Source organism: Glycine max, chromosome 6 (assembly GCF_000004515.6).
Source record: "Glycine max cultivar Williams 82 chromosome 6, Glycine_max_v4.0, whole genome shotgun sequence".
In the NCBI taxonomy this organism is placed as follows: Eukaryota; Viridiplantae; Streptophyta; class Magnoliopsida; order Fabales; family Fabaceae; genus Glycine; species Glycine max.
This window is the reverse complement of record NC_038242.2, coordinates 11,325,186-11,342,649: the sequence shown is the minus strand read 5'-3', so window position 1 is coordinate 11,342,649 and position 17,464 is coordinate 11,325,186. Positions and strand designations below refer to the sequence as shown.

The 17,464-nt window shown below is 33.2% G+C and overlaps 3 protein-coding genes across 5 annotated transcripts; 2 read left to right on the top strand and 1 right to left on the bottom strand.

Annotated features, from left to right (window-relative positions):
* Positions 1 to 3,804: 3,804 nt before the first annotated feature.
* Positions 3,805 to 10,521, top strand: LOC100783013 (ABC transporter B family member 19-like). The gene is made up of 8 exons (XM_006582447.1): positions 3,805 to 4,074; positions 5,005 to 5,059; positions 6,278 to 6,453; positions 6,555 to 6,755; positions 6,908 to 7,167; positions 7,262 to 7,575; positions 8,801 to 9,024; positions 10,174 to 10,521. Exons 1-8 carry the CDS (start codon positions 3,805 to 3,807, stop codon positions 10,519 to 10,521), a joined length of 1,848 nt encoding a protein of 615 aa, XP_006582510.1.
* Positions 6,350 to 16,022, bottom strand: LOC100781936 (zinc finger-containing ubiquitin peptidase 1). 3 transcript variants are annotated; one of them, XM_041016469.1, is made up of 8 exons: positions 15,835 to 16,022; positions 15,670 to 15,751; positions 14,263 to 14,993; positions 14,056 to 14,167; positions 13,066 to 13,161; positions 11,287 to 12,980; positions 9,981 to 11,100; positions 6,350 to 6,741 (listed from the first exon to the last, which is right to left on the bottom strand). In XM_041016469.1, exons 1-6 carry the CDS (start codon positions 15,900 to 15,902, stop codon positions 12,897 to 12,899), a joined length of 1,173 nt encoding a protein of 390 aa, XP_040872403.1. In that variant the 5' UTR covers positions 15,903 to 16,022; the 3' UTR covers positions 6,350 to 6,741; positions 9,981 to 11,100; positions 11,287 to 12,896. The 3 variants fall into 3 exon arrangements, with proteins under 3 accessions (XP_040872403.1, XP_040872404.1, XP_003528008.1); XM_041016470.1 differs by having other exon boundaries at positions 6,350 to 6,678; XM_003527960.5 differs by having other exon boundaries at positions 6,350 to 11,100.
* On the top strand, positions 10,945 to 12,694 carry LOC121172606 (ABC transporter B family member 14-like). The gene has a single exon (XM_041016468.1). It carries the CDS (start codon positions 11,171 to 11,173, stop codon positions 12,692 to 12,694), a length of 1,524 nt encoding a protein of 507 aa, XP_040872402.1. The 5' UTR covers positions 10,945 to 11,170.
* Positions 16,023 to 17,464: the final 1,442 nt, after the last annotated feature.

Here is a 17,464-nt window from a genome sequence, read left to right as displayed (position 1 = left end):
GACTGCAACATGATATACTATATATTGTTTTCCATCTATATTAGTACTAGAATATATCTTTGTTCTAATTCTTTTATAAGTTACTGTATTTTAAAAGTTTGTAACTGGGTCTCTAAACATTTAAATCATTTTTAAAATTACAAAATATATTATTTTAAAATCATTTTTATGTTACATAATTAAACATAAAAATTATATTATATAACCGATTAAAAATATAAACAATTATTAAAATGATATTTTTTACATACTTATTCCACACATTAAGTACTTATTTTCAAATTATTTTGAAAATATTTTTTCTATTTTTTCTGAAAAAAAATTATTTCCTAAAATATAATCTTCCTTGACATGCGTAACACAAATCAATCCATGAAAACAAGACAACGGAAAATGTTGCTTTGAACTATCACATGGTACCAATCACATATTTTGATTTGGAATTTCTTGTTTCAAAGATATGCTTCAACAAGACATCCACGCTTGTTTCATTCTTGTTGTGTCTGACAAGGGCATGATAAGAACATTAACAGATTCTGAGCCACTGATTTTTTCTAGAAGATCCTTAACTAGATCACATGCTATGTAAGAGATTCCTGAGGTTGCAATTGCCAAGGTAAACATATTGTAACACCGTTTTGACATAAGTTTTGGATGGTGTACTGGTGTGAACTTTCCCAATAGCAAGCAGAATAATGCATACGACAGAAGTGGCTGCCACAACTGCAATCTTAACTTCAACATACATGGTAGTGCACACGAATCAAGAGGCCGTAGACAACAAGAGGGACAGAACCAAAAATTAAGAATGATAAAACAGCTACAACAGCATGAAGTAGGAAGTTCGCTCTGCGACCAAGTTGTTCTTGATACGGATCTTGCACATTCGTTTGTAGTGAATACCCTCCAGAGTGATCATTTTTCAAATCAATGAGCTGGGAAAAGGAGATAAAAGAGCTTTGACTAAGTAGAAATTTCAAACCAGCATGGATACGTGATCATGTTTGGAAATAGCATAACTATGGAAGCTTCAATAATGTGATAGACGAATGTGAAAAGAAAAAAAACATCTTTGTGTGATATCATTCCCTACTTCCTTTCTGTTACTAAAATGAAACATAATTCAAATTCAAACACTTGACCTGAGCTATAACATTAACATCATACATTCATGCACCGTGATCTTAAAAATACTACACAGTACACTATATACATCATATGAGGGGTGATGCAGAGTCAATTAGATTATTATATATGCGCGTGTTCATGATTATTAGATAAATTTTTATGGACTATTCTCTTTGTTTAAAAAAATATTGATGTTTTTATCCACAAGATGTTTAGATACTTGTCTTGTGAATAGAATAGTAATAGTGAAAAGAGTGGAGTTTTTCCTTACCTGGTATTCTAAAAAACATGAAAGTGATTAAAAAAATTAGTTAATCATATTTAATTGTTTTAATTTTAATAAAAAGTTTTTTTCAACTTAATTGAAACTAAATATCAAGAAAAAAATCATTAAAATTAACACTTTAATTAAATGAAAAATATTTTAGAAATAATAACATTAAAGATTAGTTAAAAATTTTCTATACTTAAAAAAATCTATTTTTTTCTGGGAGTATATGACTAGCACTTGGCTTAATTACTTTTTTGGTGTCACTGTTTATTTATTTTGTTCAATTCCTTATTTTTAAAATTGAGTTAATTTGTTATTGGGTCCAAATTGACTTGACGCGGTTAATTTTTATGATTATGGATGGTTTTAAGCGTCACCAAAAAAACCACCGCCAATTGTAATATTTTATCAATTAAAATTTGAACAGTGAAGGTTTTTAATTGTCTGAATTTAATTTCTAATTAAAATTTGACATATTTTATTTTTACAAGGAAAAAAATATACTAAAGATTTTATAGAAATAAAATTCAAATATTTTTAGTTTTATGAAGAAAAAAAAAATATTTTAACCCTTGATATATAAAGTCTTTAAACACAATTTAAAAAAAATAATAAAATTATACGCACATACTGCATGCCTAACAAATCCGAAGTACTATCTATCTTCGTCTTTGTCTTTATTTATTTGGTTCAAGTGTGACCGTGTAGCAAGCGGGACTGAAATATCCCGTCCGGGTACAGGACAAATGCCGTTTGGGTTGAAACTTGAAAGCATTAATTAAAATATATATTTTTTCTATGTAAAATTTAAATAAAAAATTGATTTAGTCTCTCTAAAAATATTTATCTATTTTCTATCCTTATAAAATTATAGTAAATCACATTTTGATCTAAAGTTAAGTTGAATTGATTCTCATTTTTTATCATTTTCTTTCTTACTTATCACTTCGATCTTATTTATTAGTTTCATCTTTTTTTGGTTATTCTCCTCCTTATAATTTATGGGGATTAAAAAATAAAAATTACTGCAAAATGTAAAAAAAAAAACACACACACACACATTTTCAAATTCTCTTTCGAGAACAATACCAAAAGCACATAAACTCTTTCGAGAACAATGCCAAAAGCACATAAAGAAGTAGTCCCTTTGTATTTATTTATAAAAAGTTGATTAATTTGTGTTTATTAAAAAATGATTAATTTAATTTTTAACATTAAATTTATAATATTTTTAAAAAATTATCCTTGAATAATTAATGTATGTACTATGGAGAGAGAATGGTAGACAATAGCAGTGGAGTTTTTTTTTAAAATTAAATTCTTTAATTCTCTAATTCTCATAAGAGAGAGAAAGAGATAACTCATAATATTTATGATTTGTGGATTAAAATAATTAAGGATAAATAATTAAAGATATTTGGATAAACAAATAATTAATGGAAAAAGACAATTAGAATAGAGAAAATGAGATAAAAAAAAAATCAAAACAATCTCTTATAAAAAAAGAGGGAGGGAGCATGAAATAAAATACATATCGTCAACAACTATAAAGTTGTCTAAAACTGCACCGTAATATTATGTACCAAACTTAATTTTCCTTCTTATATCCCGTATCATTTCAGTGCCACTCTCTATATAATCTCTCAACGAGTTAAAACGTGTATGTAGCAATATCGCGTAGGGATGTGAAAAAGATACATCACATAACTAAACAGAATATTATTATATACTTCTACGTACTTACCTTAAAGTCTTAAACTGTCAACTAAAATCATATCTTTGAAACATGGGAATTATACGAATTCACCGTCGTACATGAGTTCAGGTATATTTTTACCATTTCCTGAAACATCTTTGAATGTACATTAATTAGTTTCGTAATTAAATCACATCCTATTATATATGTATAATGCATTCATCAATAAATAATGATATATGTCTGCGACTCCGTGCTAACAGCTCTAGCTGGCGCGAAAAAGTCCAACAAAGGAAAGAAACAAGATGAAAGAAATATTAAAAAAGAGAATGAGAGAGAAGAAAATTCGTGAATCAATTTTCCTCACAATACTTCTAATGAAAAGGGGTTGCAATAAGAAAACAATTCTAGACACATCGCTCTGGCAAATTCGTGCGTGTCATTTTGTGTCGAACGTATATCAAATCGTCAGCAGCTTTGTGAACATCGACCATGCAAGTGAATGCAACCAATTATAAAGCCAAGCTATTGCAATTTTTTTAAAGTTTATAGTAATCTCCTGAAGGCATATTCTAAATCCATATCCGTATCTTGCATAATTGAATGTTGAGAATCGTGCATACATATAAGCTATAGTATTAAATAGATTCAGTCTGCGTATCCTACCCTCATTCAAAAACACTCTACTCATGCACTACTGTTGCCAATAATGGCTCCTCAAAACGTTTTACAAATGGTAGACACTAATATTGCTGATGAAAAAGATGAACCTAAGAAGAAAGTGGTTAAAACTTTGTCATTCTTCAAACTCATGAGCTATGCTGACGTGATAGACTGGATTCTGATGGGTTTGGGAGGTCTAGGTTCGGTTGTGCATGGCATGGCATTTCCTGTTGGGTATCTCTTGTTGGGAAAAGCTCTTAATGCTTTTGGAAACAATATCAACGACATAGATGCCATGGTTAATGCTCTTAAAAAGGTTGGTATTACTTGCATATACAAAAGAAAAGAGAGTATAAGTTACCTGGCAAGAAAATATTCTCGTGTGTAATCTCAACTACGGTGTTCATCATTATTTCTCACATTTTATTGTTTTAGAATCCCTCAAAATTTTCTGTGCATGCATGTGATCACTCACTAGCTAGTTATGTCTCTTATCGGGGGATTTTATACTTTCTCAACTTAATTTCAATACTTTTTTGTCAATAAAAAATATATTCTTATTATTTTTTTAAAATTCTTAAAAATAAAAGTTAAAGCAATATATGTAATTTATAAATTAACAGTTAGTTTGAGTATAATTAGGCTTAAGTCTCTTAAACAAGATCTTAAATTTAACTTTATGAATGAAAAAATATAATTAAAAGAAAAGATTTCAAAAAAATAATCGTTTCTAACAAAAAAAATTAATTATCAACAAAGTTCATGAGTATTTTGCATTGATTAATAACTTAGCTTAAAAAAATTAAAAGTGTAAAAGTTTAATCATAAACTTACATGTATGATATATTTGTTTACTTATATGATAATTATCTTAAAATTTATATGAATGGCAATTTTTTATTGATTGATAATATAAAATTTTTATAATCCAATTCATAAAAATTAAATTTGTAAAAGTATATCAACTAAAAATAAAAAATAACAAATTAAATAAACCAACCACGTCCTAAGATATTTATATAATTGAAAAAGGACATGGAAATTCACGTTACCATGCACCACGTAGAGAGAGACATTTAATTTAAGTTGCCCAAATTCTTTTTTAATTGGCCTAGAAATTATTATTATTGTTGTTGTTTTTTATGGTCTGACAGCCGTGGAAATTATTTGTTGTTTTATACGGTCAGCAACAGTAGAAATTATTTGCCTAAAATACACTAATAGCGGTTGTTCTTGTTGGGTTCAGGTTGTTCCATATGTGTGGTATATGGCCATCGCAACATTTCCTGCTGGGGTACTTGGTAAATTTTATCTTTCGTGCAATCAAGTAGCGTCTGTGGTAATCAAATGCTTATATACAGACAATTATGTTAAAGAGTAAAGTACATAATAATTCTTATTTTAGTGAAAATTAAAAATTTTAGGTGTGTTTGACTGTGTTTTTAGTTTTAGAAAAAGATGAGATTTGTATTATGTACTATAACAGTAATGAAAACCGAACCAAACATCTCATGTAATCTATCTAAACTCTCCCGCTATTAGACCGTGACGAGTTTGGAGAAGAAAAGGGATAGTACAAGAAAGAATACAAGTAACACAAAACTATAAGTAGAAATCAAAACTACTTAAAAAATGTTCAATTTAAAAATAAAATAAAAATATATTACTTTTGAAAACAACAATTTCCAAAAAAAAAAAAATGCTTTTACCAAACGAGTATTTTTTTTCTTGTTTTTTAAAACAAAAAGAGTTTTCAAAATTAAAAAATAGATAACCCATATAAAAAAATGCTGACGTAGTATTTCATAAAAAAATTATTTTATCACCAAAAAATTAAAAGTTTGTATTTTTATTCTATAAAATACATCCTGAATTTATTGGCCGAAATTTAGGACATATCTTAACAGTCAAATGACATTGAAAGTTATGAATCCTTTTAAATGGCCTCAAGTTCAACCCTTTGCCCTGCAGTAACATGTAAGCTCACGAAATATGTTAATTGTGAACCCATAAATTTAGATTCATAACATCTAGACACAACTTTCAATGACATTTTATGGGGTTAACGTTTCAGATCCCTAACCTTATCATAAAATTTTAATTTAATTTGAAGAAATACTTAAAAAAGAAATACAAACAAGTAACAACACGCTCAAATATAGTACTAGTATTTTTTTTTCAATATCTTGAATATTAGTTGAAATTCATGAGATGTACTAAATTAAAAGTATGACTTATTAAATTGAAGGCAAAATCTACCTCTTCTATTAGACTCCAAATAAATTCAACCACTAGAAGGGAATATGAGGAAAGGAATGCATCACATGCATAGTGCATTTCTAAACCTCATAAACATGCACTAATGAATCATAATATTATGGCCTTTCCGGTCTTAGGTCCATGGAATCATAATATCATGACTGCTAATTTATTCATTCATATACATTTTAAAATAGATTGCTACATTTGTAATCAAACCAGCTGCATTAATCTCCCTGATCACGTTTAAACTTGCGCAGAGATTAGTTGTTGGATGTATGCAAGTGAAAGACAGTTATTTCAGCTAAGATTAGCATATCTAAGAGCAGTCCTCAACCAAGAGATAGGTGCTTTTGATACAGAATTAACAAGTGCAAAAGTCATCAGTGGAATAAGCAAGCACATGAGTGTCATACAAGATGCCATTGGTGAGAAGGTTAGCAAATCAATAACAATGGTTACAGGTTTCACCTTTCTCCCTCTTTCTTCCTTCGCAACATTTTACGACTAAACCTCAAGTGAATTTCTTACTCACAGTTGGGTCACTTCACCTCTAGCTGTGCAACTTTCTTTGCTGGAATTGTGATTGCTGCCATATGCTGTTGGGAAGTAACGCTTCTTTGTTTAGTGGTTGTTCCGCTTATTCTTATAATAGGGGCAACTTACACCAAGAAAATGAACAGCATATCAACCACCAAAATGCTTTTCCATTCTGAAGCTACATCTATGATAGAGCAGGTATATGCATGCATAATTAGATTTACATCAATACAAAGTCTAGTTTTCAGTTACAATAGTTCTTCTAGTGTCACATAAATGTGCATCATGAGACCTAACTTAATAAACGTGAATCTTATTTTGTTTTAACAACTCTGGTGTTGTTATTGCAGACAATATCACAAATAAAAACAGTTTATGCTTTTGTTGGAGAGAGCTCTGCAATCAAATCCTTTACAGAGAACATGGAAAAACAATACGTTATAAGCAAAGGGGAGGCACTTGTGAAGGGAGTTGGGACAGGGATGTTTCAAACAGTGAGTTTCTGTTCTTGGGCTCTCATTGTATGGGTTGGAGCTGTTGTGGTCAGAGCCGGAAGAGCAACCGGAGGAGACATAATAACTGCAGTGATGAGTATTCTCTTTGGTGCCATGTAAGGAAGAAACCACGACCTTCAGGATTGTTTAGAATGGAAAAAAGGCTAATAATTAATGATTAAGTAACAAAACTCTCCTTGTGAATTGCAGATCTCTCACTTATGCAGCACCAGACATGCAAATATTTAATCAGGCAAAAGCTGCAGGATACGAAGTTTTTCAAGTGATCCAAAGAAAGCCTCTAATAAGTAATGAATCAGAAGGGATGATGCCTAGCAAAATCAAAGGTGACATTGAATTACGAGAAGTTCACTTTTCCTACCCATCACGGCCAGAGAAAGCAATCCTTCAAGGACTGTCCTTGTCAATTCCAGCAGGAAAGACAATAGCACTAGTTGGTAGCAGTGGCTGTGGAAAGAGCACTGTTATTTCCCTGGTTAGCAGATTTTATGACCCCTCGAGAGGTTAGTTTAAATAGTCTTTCACTGTCTCTTTTATTTCTCTATTTTATCACATGATTAATGTTCACGTGCTTATCAGTTAGCAGGCACATCTTTTTATTTTTGTTAGAAAGGAAAAACAATTTCATTTATTCACCGATGAGATCATAGATAACTCTGTTTGAATCTCCATTAGAAGAAGGAAAAATGAATGATTTGGCTTCTCCAAAGAGCTGATTCTAAATTATGCATAAACTAACTTTATCTTATGAGAAAAAATTATTTTATTTTTTCTTCTTATTTCCTTCTTCTATAAGTGTTTATGAAGAAACTTATCAAAAAGGGTCAAAGTCCTTTATATTCATTGTGCCTTCATAGCACACTGAATTTTCATTAACAGTCCAGCTAACCACCATGGGCAATCCATCGACTCACTTCTCCAATTGGTGCCCTTCAGGGAGGATTCACCGCCACTACTTTGTCCAATCACTAGAAACCCATCTTTGACAACCTCTAAATTATTCTATCTCGAAATTTAACCCTTCTAAAGTGACAGATTTGATTTAAAGAGTAAAGTGAGGTGTTATTAATTGAAAAATTAACAGTTGATATTAAAACAATACATATGCATGTATTTAATCACAAAATCAACCACTCATTTTTTAATCAATGACTATAACTCCTCTCACTCCCAAAGACTTGCCAATCAGTCTTACATCTGACATATCACCTTGATGGGAATAATTGCATACAGTAGCCTAAGTTATCTGTACTACCCTTAAGGGACATATAAGCTGAACCATATTGAAGGGAATCTCCCAAGAACCCACAATTTGAATCGTGGGATGACAAGGACTCCTTGTCATAACATAGTATTGGAGTTTCTTCCACCAAGTGGTCTAAAGCTTGGCTATGTGAGACAACTCGAGTTGTTTTTGTTTGGGCCAAATAAAAGAAAATCTAGGTAGAGCAGGTCAATGTGAGTTAGGGAGGACCAGTAGTGGCTAAGACCTATTGCCACAGGCAAGCTGAAGAGCAGGGTGTGGATGTTACACAAGACAAAGAAGGTGCCCGAGTTTAACATCTCAAGTAATTGCTAATATAATCATATTAAATGAGATGTAAATGCAAAATTAGATGATAAATAGATAGACTTTACATTGACAATTAATAGTATTGTAGGAATTGAATGTGTGATCATGTATGCAAATCAATGTTGCCTAGCCTGACAAAGCTTAACATATTCCAGGAGAAATTTTTATTGATCATCACAATATAAAGGATCTCAATCTGAAGTTCCTGCGAAGAAATATAGGGGCTGTTTCCCAAGAACCATCACTCTTTGCTGGCACCATCAAGGATAATTTGAAAGTGGGAAAAATGGACGCAGATGATCAACAAATTCAGAAGGCAGCAGTAATGTCAAATGCACACTCTTTCATATCACAGCTGCCTAATCAGTACCTAACAGAGGTAAACTACTTAATCTAGTATATCACTTTATTAGCTTAACTATGTCTTGTTTGATTTTCCTTTTATTGAATTTACATGATTTGCATACATTAATCATATCCTAACCCTTTTCCTATTTAACGTCATATAACTAGAAATACAGAAGAAAGGAGGACAGTAAGGAAGTAATAGAGATATAAAGCCAAAACAAAATGAGAGCAGGAAAAAAAAAAGTGAAATCTCAAGGTTACCTCTATGATTTGGATCAGAAATCCTTTCAATTTTGAGGCTTGGCAAATGAAACTCTCAATCTTTAATTTTAGCAGTTGTCATAATATTGAGGATGCTTCTACACAATATTTTAACTTGGGGAAAGTTATACTAGTCTCCCTTAAGGTTTGACTTAATTAGCCACTTTTCCAAAAGCTACACTTCACCTCCCTTTACGGGAGGTCAGTATAATTTCAATCACCTCCCTTAAATGGGAGGTAAGTGTAATAATAATTGAATCTCAAGGGAGTAGTGTGACTTTTAAAACAAGAGGGGTGACAATTGTAACTGAGTTAAGCCTGAGGGGAAGTCAATATAATTTAAATTTAAACAAAAAATTAATAACAAAATTGGCTTCAATGGTAATCAACTTTTCAGGGTACAATCAATTCTACTCCATAGAATTAATTTAGAGAAGGGAAAAGTTTAGGTTTCAAGTTGAATAGAATTGATTACGAGCTCAAGACCCACTAAATTTTTAAAAACATTTACATTATTTCAAAAGTGATTCTACTTTGCTGTCCAAACAAATCCTTGCTGCAATTTACTTTTAAATTTTCATTCCTAAATACAAATTAATTTTAAAACCAACTCTTTTAAAATTAATTTTATGAACAAAACTTCAAAAGAGAACAGCCATAAAATATCCTTTCTGTATTCTATTCATAATCTTATCAACAAAAGTTTGTATGAGTTGATTGTCTAACCTGCTAGCCCACCATAAAATGAGTTGCATTAGTCTTTCCAAGCTAACAAATAAAAGCAAGTTAATCTGATAAGCCCCATTTTCAGCTGACCTATGGCAGATGGGGACAAGTTGACAGATTTTAAAACATGTCTTCTAGCTACATATATCCTTTCCACTCATAATATTTATGCACTCATATGTGATGATTCCAGGTAGGAGAAAGGGGTGTCCAATTATCAGGAGGCCAGAAACAGAGAATTGCAATAGCAAGAGCCATTCTGAAAAATCCTCCCATCCTTTTGCTTGATGAGGCCACTAGTGCCCTCGATTCAGAGTCTGAAAAGCTGGTTCAAGAAGCACTTGAGACAGCTATGCAGGGAAGGACTGTCATCTTGATTGCACACAGGCTCTCAACAGTTGTAAATGCAAATATGATTGCCGTAGTAGAGAATGGACAAGTTGCCGAGACAGGAACACACCAGAGTTTGTTGGACACAAGCAGATTCTATAGTACATTATGCAGCATGCAGAACCTTGAACCAGTTCCTGAATCTAGGTAATTGACCCTTTAATGTACATTTTTTATGTATATTATCGACCAAACAGTATGGAGGAAGAACTCTAACCAGCTTTAAATGTTAAATGGATAGAGCTATAGTTTCCAAGAATAGAAGTGTATGTGAAGAAGATTTTCTTGATGAAACTAGACCACTAGTAGAGGTGCAGGGAGAGGTCCAAATAAATATCACTGAGCCTTCTGTGCTAAAGGAACAGAACAAAATGAGCAGCGGAGAAAGACATATATTTTTCAGAATTTGGTTTGGTTTAAGAAAGAGGGAGCTGGTGAAGATTGCTATTGGCTCATTTGCAGCAGCTTTCTCTGGAATCTCAAAGCCATTTTTTGGGTTCTTCATCATCACTATTGGAGTAGCATACTTCGATGAAGATGCAAAACAAAAAGTTGGATTTTATTCAGCCATCTTCGCTGCAGTAGGGTTGCTTTCATTATTCAGCCACACCTTCCAGCATTACTTCATTGGAGTTGTTGGAGAAAAGGCCATGGCAAATCTAAGACGTGCTCTGTATTCAGGTATCAAATGCCCCCTATTAGAATTTCCATACATTCATCTTTCTCTTTCCTGGAAAAAGAAAAACTGAGGCATGAGCTAAAATGCCTAAAATGATGCATCACATACATAAAATTCCAGCATGATTAACAAACAGCAGTCAATAATCTGTTCAACTTTTACAGGTGTGCTACGTAATGAAGTAGGCTGGTTTGACAAATCAGAGAATACTGTTGGTTCATTGACTTCACGCATTACCAGTGACACTGCCATGGTCAAAGTTATCATTGCTGATCGGATGTCTGTAATTCTGCAATGTGTTTCCTCCATACTCATAGCAACAGTTGTCAGCATGGCTGTCAACTGGAGAATGAGTTTGGTAGCTTGGGCTGTGATGCCCTGCCACTTCATAGGTGGTCTCATTCAAGCCAAGTCTGCCAAAGGATTTTCAGGTGACTACTCTGCTGCACATTCTGAGCTTGTTGCTCTTGCATCTGAGTCCACAACCAACATAAGGACAGTTGCATCATTCTGTCATGAAGAACAAGTACTGGGGAAAGCCAAAACATCCCTGGAAATTCCAAAGAAAAATTATAGGAAAGAAAGTATCAAATATGGGATCATTCAAGGCTTCTCCCTTTGCTTGTGGAACATTGCACATGCTGTTGCTTTGTGGTACACAACAATTCTGATTGACAGAGGTCAAGCCACCTTTAAAAATGGAATAAGATCATACCAAATTTTTTCTCTAACAGTTCCTTCCATCACAGAATTATACACACTGATCCCAACTGTCATCTCTGCTATCAGTATACTAACTCCAGCATTCAAAACCCTTGACCGTAAAACAGAAATTGAACCAGACACACCAGATGATTCCCAACCTGAGAGGATCCATGGAAATGTAGAATTTGAAAATGTAAAATTCAACTACCCTTCAAGACCCACAGTCACTGTTCTTGACAATTTTAGTTTACGAATTGAAGCTGGATTGAAGGTGGCTTTTGTAGGACCAAGTGGAGCTGGAAAATCCTCTGTTTTGGCCCTTTTACTAAGATTTTATGATCCACAGGCAGGAAAGGTATTAATTGATGGGAAAAACATACAGAAATATAATATAAGATGGTTAAGGACACAAATAGGACTGGTACAACAAGAGCCACTGCTTTTTAATTGCTCGGTTAGAGACAATATTTGCTATGGCAATAGTGGGGCTTCTGAAAGTGAAATAGTGGAGGTTGCTAAAGAAGCAAACATACATGAATTTGTAAGTAATCTACCAAATGGATATAACACTGTTGTTGGAGAGAAAGGCTGCCAGTTTTCCGGAGGACAAAAGCAAAGAATAGCTATTGCCAGAACATTACTAAAGAAGCCTGCAATATTACTCCTAGACGAAGCAACAAGTGCTCTTGATGCTGAGTCTGAAAGAATTATAGTGAATGCTTTAAAAGCAATACATCTGAAGGAAGACAGTGGCTTGTGTTCAAGAACCACCCAGATCACAGTAGCTCATAGGCTTTCCACAGTAATAAACTCAGATACTATAGTTGTCATGGATAAAGGTAAAGTTGTAGAGATGGGTTCCCACTCAACCCTAATAGCAGCAGAAGCAGGACTTTATTCAAGGATATTCAGGTTACAGAGCTTTGAAGAAACTTCATAGGTCTATACTCGACAGTTTTGTACAGATCTGGAATCTGTAACTGTAAAAAGTGTCTGTTGTATCAAGTCATAAAACTAGGTTTTTCTTGAATTTCTTCTCCAGTGTAATAAAATTATAGTCAGAATAAATGCCAAGAAAAATAGTTCAATGACAAGAACTAGAAGATAGTGCTTGGATGTAGCAAAGTGCTTTATATGCTTGTTTAAAATTCAAGGAAGACACTATCAATTGTCTTGAGTTTTTCCATCTCCTCCTCACTAGCGATTCCAGGATCAACATAACACAACTGAAACAGAAACAATACCATCAATCCTAATCATTATTGGTGCAATGCAATTGTAAATTTTAACATTTGTTAAAAGAAGTAAGACCTGGTATTGTGGCTTCTTCAGTGTATGCATTCCTCTTTTTATGAGTTTCTCCCATCCAACTCTCAGCCTTAGTGATCTTTCAAGAGCATCCGTACTCTACAATGATAAATTACAACATTTAAAACTTGAAATCATTAATGATCATTACACAATGTGCATCTTCCAGAACATCATTTTAATGTGTCTGTGTGTATCAGTTAAACAGAGAGGAAGATAAATACTTCCAACTATTTAAAAATAAGTGACTTATACAGCTCATAAACGTATTAGTGCATAAATACAACAAGACAAAGCATAAATAGAAGTGAGGATTATCATATGCATGTCCTAATTCTGAGTTACTTTGCTTTCTATTTTGGTCCTAGTGTCAACAAAATTAATGTACTATTTTCTTTCAACAAGTTGGAAAATACTTGATAAGAAAACAGAAAAAGGTCAATGGAAGCCAAAACTCTAGACCAGTTCAGTTGTATTCAACATAATAATAAGAGAAGAAGCAAATATTGATTTTCACTTTAGTTTGTAAGAGAAAAAAATGAAGGTGTTAGGGAGCAAGGTTCTTACCTAATTTCTGGACTCTAACTGATTTTATACAATAATAAGAACAAAAAACTCTATTCAAGTAAAGTCTTTGCACTTCACAACTTTCTCTGCCTTGGATCTTTTCTGTTCTTCTTGACATTATATGTATATTCACTTATTTTCGATGAAAAAAAGAACGATAAGAGCCCTGGCTTCCCTGTTTACATAGCATGGATTTTAAATCATCACACTATTCTTTTGGATCATGGAAAAACAATATCTCTTGATAAGACCTCTCTGGCGAATGCCAATTTCACGACATCCTATACTTTGTTTTCCTTTAGTTTCTTGACAGTGATAGAGCTACAAAGATTTGTATAGTACGCAATTACCCCAAATCATCTATATGAAAGTTATGAAAATAGATATGAATAACAAAATATGAAGCCTGGAATGCAAATAAATTACATGAGCAGGGTCCAAAACTAAGAGATTATATTGAAGATGTCCTTTTTGTTGACGGTTGACTTGAATTCCAACTATTGTTCTTGAGTGACCATCATGTTGAAAGTATAGAGGCCTGTCCAAGAAAGCATTAAAAAATTAGAAAACAATTTAAGAAACAAAATTATTTGTGAGGTTAAAAATTTGTATCTAAAATATGCCCTCACTCACGTTTTCTCACTGATCACAACATGCTGCTGGCCAAATTGGATTGAGCTTTTATCAGAAAAGTAATTCCACACAAAATCCATGAGAACTTGATAACCCTTACTCTTTTCAGCTTTTCTTTTTACCATATTATGAATACTTGCTTTATCCATCATGTCATCAACACTTGAACCAGTAAGGGATTGGGAATCCTTAGGACCAAAATCCACTACTCTTGCCTGAAGAGCAAAGGAACGCAAAAGAGCAGCGCACTCAGTAGTTCCTATCCATTCTTTTGAACCCCAAATAACATGATTGAATTGAGCTGATCCAGGCGCATCAAAACCCTTTTCCCAAGCAATCTCAAGCCATCTCTGGAGTGAAAGGATATCAGGAACAAATCCCGAACCACAAAACAAAGCTTTCCTTGCTTCTGGTCTTTGCACTAGTAAGTGAGAACAAAGCATCTGAATGTTACGCCAGCCACAACCCCATCCAGCATCCACAGATTCAAGGCACTGGAAATGATCAACATAACCTGACAAAATACTATAAGAATTTCCAACTTCAGACTCTAAACAGCATCTCAACAATGCCATCAAACCCCCTTCAACTTTGTAAAAATTGCTCCTTGTCTGAGAACCAATCAAGCAAGAGATTTTTTCATTCACTTTGCATTCCCCATTATCACTATTAGTCTCACCACCACACGAATAGTTTGCTCCAGACCGTGAGCCATTGGCTGCTTGCTCTCTCTGCAAAATATGACAAGACAATCTATAACACAATTGAACAGCTTATACATCTCTTATTAGGACAAGCAGAAAAAATCCTCTATTTTAGATCATACATTATTTACATGTCAAAACTTGTAAATGGCAAAGTTGGGGAATTTTTTTTTATTAAAAAAAGTTTAGGTGAGTTGGGTCCCGGAGGCTCACCAAGGTCAGGACAGGCCTCAAGGATCAATGAGCGCTTACAAATTACCCACCAACAAGGTCCTCACATTGGCAGTAGAAATCGAACCCATGCGTTCTTGCAGGATATGAATCCGTTCCTTACCATATGGACCAATTTTTAATGGTAAAGTTGGGGAAAAAAACATCAGAGAAGACTCACACATGAGTTAGTGTTTAGCACAGAAAGTTATTATAAACATGCACTCACTCACTCTTCCATCCCATTTTTACCTCATTTTCGTCCTATATCTATCTATCGCTTTCTCTCTCTACCTTCTCTTTTTTCTTCTTATCTCTCTTTTCCTCTCACTTTCACCCCGGATCCACCCATTGCAGTGAACGTTTAGTATTTTCTTTAGCAGTAGATAGTATTAGAGTTCAACAAATCAATTTTTATGGGCATGCAAGAAATATTTACATTCAAAATCACCCACAAATAAAACATCTTAAAATGAGTGGGAAAAAATGGTACCGGAAGAGATTGAGATTGAGATTGAGATACTGGGGGCAGGTCAAAATCATTTCCGAGATCCCAAAAGTGCGTCTTGAAGTGCCTGCGTTTACAGAATCATAATATTCAAATGGGGGAAGAAATAGAAATGAACACATGCATGTACCAGGACAGAGACATACATACCCAGTGCGTTGAGATAAGGGTACATGTGAATCGCAGAAGGGGCAACTAACGAATGAATCAGAATTCATCTTCTTCTCTTTGCTATTACCACGATAATGGTGAAGAATTCAAATGCTCTTTACTTTCCTTCCACAACAAGTTATTAAATCACAGTTTCAATAACACCTGTATTTGTACTTTGTACCCGATCCGTTTCTTCAATCATTCTTTGCCTTTTCTATTTTTAGTTTAATTTTATTTACCCTTTTAAGATTGGCAAAATTACACATTTACCGTACTCCTTTATTTATTATTTTTTTGTTAAGATTAAGTTTAATCTCTCATACTTTTGAAAAATTCAATTGAATTGAATCCTTTATGATTTGGATCAATTTAATTTTACTCGATCACTGTCGGTCACTCAGTCACGTGCGTTTGCCTCTTTTACAAACACCACATAAATAAATCTAATTACAACGAAACTAACGGGCTGCGTTTTGTTATGTTATGACATTTTGCTTCTTTCTTGCTACCAATTTTGAACCAATACACGTGACATAAATACTGGATTGGATTAGTCAAATGCTTATTCTGTTATTTGAACTACAGAACTAAGATTTGAACCAATTTTGTTGTTATATTGTTATTTTGATTGAAATGGTTGCTATTTTTTTTATATAAAATGCAGAACCTTTTTGTTCTAGCTCAATTGGATGGTTTTTTATTTAGAATTGTGATTTCTAGGTTTTGCATATTTTTTTGGTTAAAGGAGAAAATATGAAATGAATTTTTTTAATCTTTCTAATGATATTCCTAAATTGTATTGATATTTAATAATAACTGTGAGAGAATAATATGTTCTCAAGTGGTGGCTTTGTACAGTTATAAGTTTCATGAATAATATAGATGTACACAAAAATGGCATGCTAATAATAAATAATAAATATAGTCTCCAATTCTTTCTATTATTGCTCCTTGCGTTAATTTGAGGGGAAGGCAGGGGTAACTCTTTTAGCTCAAGTTGATACTTGATATACTTCACCTTTGCTTAGATAACCCATATTGAGCAAAATTCTCCAGTAAGATATTAGAGTGCTATGTGACGTGCTAGATCCAAAAGCAGTGCTTAAAAATTTATACAAGTTACAAGCAAGCAAACTCTGAATGCTACAACACGAGCAAATCAACAATTGTTGCTGTAATTGGAAATGTTACATGCAACGAAGGACAGAACTGTCATCAAAGAGTTAAAGAATCAAATAAGCCACTGAAAGAGATAAATTCAGCCTATGCTACAATGATCTGCACATATGGATGCAAACAATATATAGTTTTCCATTTTCTTCCTTTTCTTATTTCAGTTATGCTTGCATGAACAATTCCCCCCATATAAGAATAAAACCGCAATTTAAAGTTTAACCCTGACCAACCCTTAGACGCGCATCACACTGGTTTACATTCCACCTTTACCTTGTGATCCAAGTTTTCAATCTTACATAATATACTAATCCAATCTTTGAAGCACAAAGACAACTATTTTAGCTTGTGACCATCAGTCCTCCCAATTATAAACTTTTTAGGCTTGGTGGTTACCACAGGTTAGCAACATGTTCTTAGAATGGTACACTCCATCTTATCCATCAACTATTGT

Excerpts from the sequence above, each read along its gene's own strand:
- LOC121172606 (XM_041016468.1), top strand. The coding sequence starts at position 11,171 with ATGATTAACAAACAGCAGTCAATAATCTGTTCAACTTTTACAGGTGTG.
- LOC100783013 (XM_006582447.1), top strand. The coding sequence starts at position 3,805 with ATGGCTCCTCAAAACGTTTTACAAATGGTAGACACTAATATTGCTGAT. Across the intron at positions 7,168-7,261 it reads AGTATTCTCTTTGGTGCCAT|ATCTCTCACTTATGCAGCAC; the intron begins GTAAGGAAGAAA and ends TGTGAATTGCAG. Across the intron at positions 9,025-10,173 it reads CTAATCAGTACCTAACAGAG|GTAGGAGAAAGGGGTGTCCA; the intron begins GTAAACTACTTA and ends TGATGATTCCAG.
- LOC100781936 (XM_003527960.5), bottom strand. The coding sequence starts at position 15,902 with ATGAATTCTGATTCATTCGTTAGTTGCCCCTTCTGCGATTCACATGTA. Across the intron at positions 15,752-15,834 it reads CCCTTATCTCAACGCACTGG|GCACTTCAAGACGCACTTTT; the intron begins GTATGTATGTCT and ends CTGTAAACGCAG. Across the intron at positions 13,162-14,055 it reads TAGTTTTGGACCCTGCTCAT|AGTACGGATGCTCTTGAAAG; the intron begins GTAATTTATTTG and ends TTATCATTGTAG.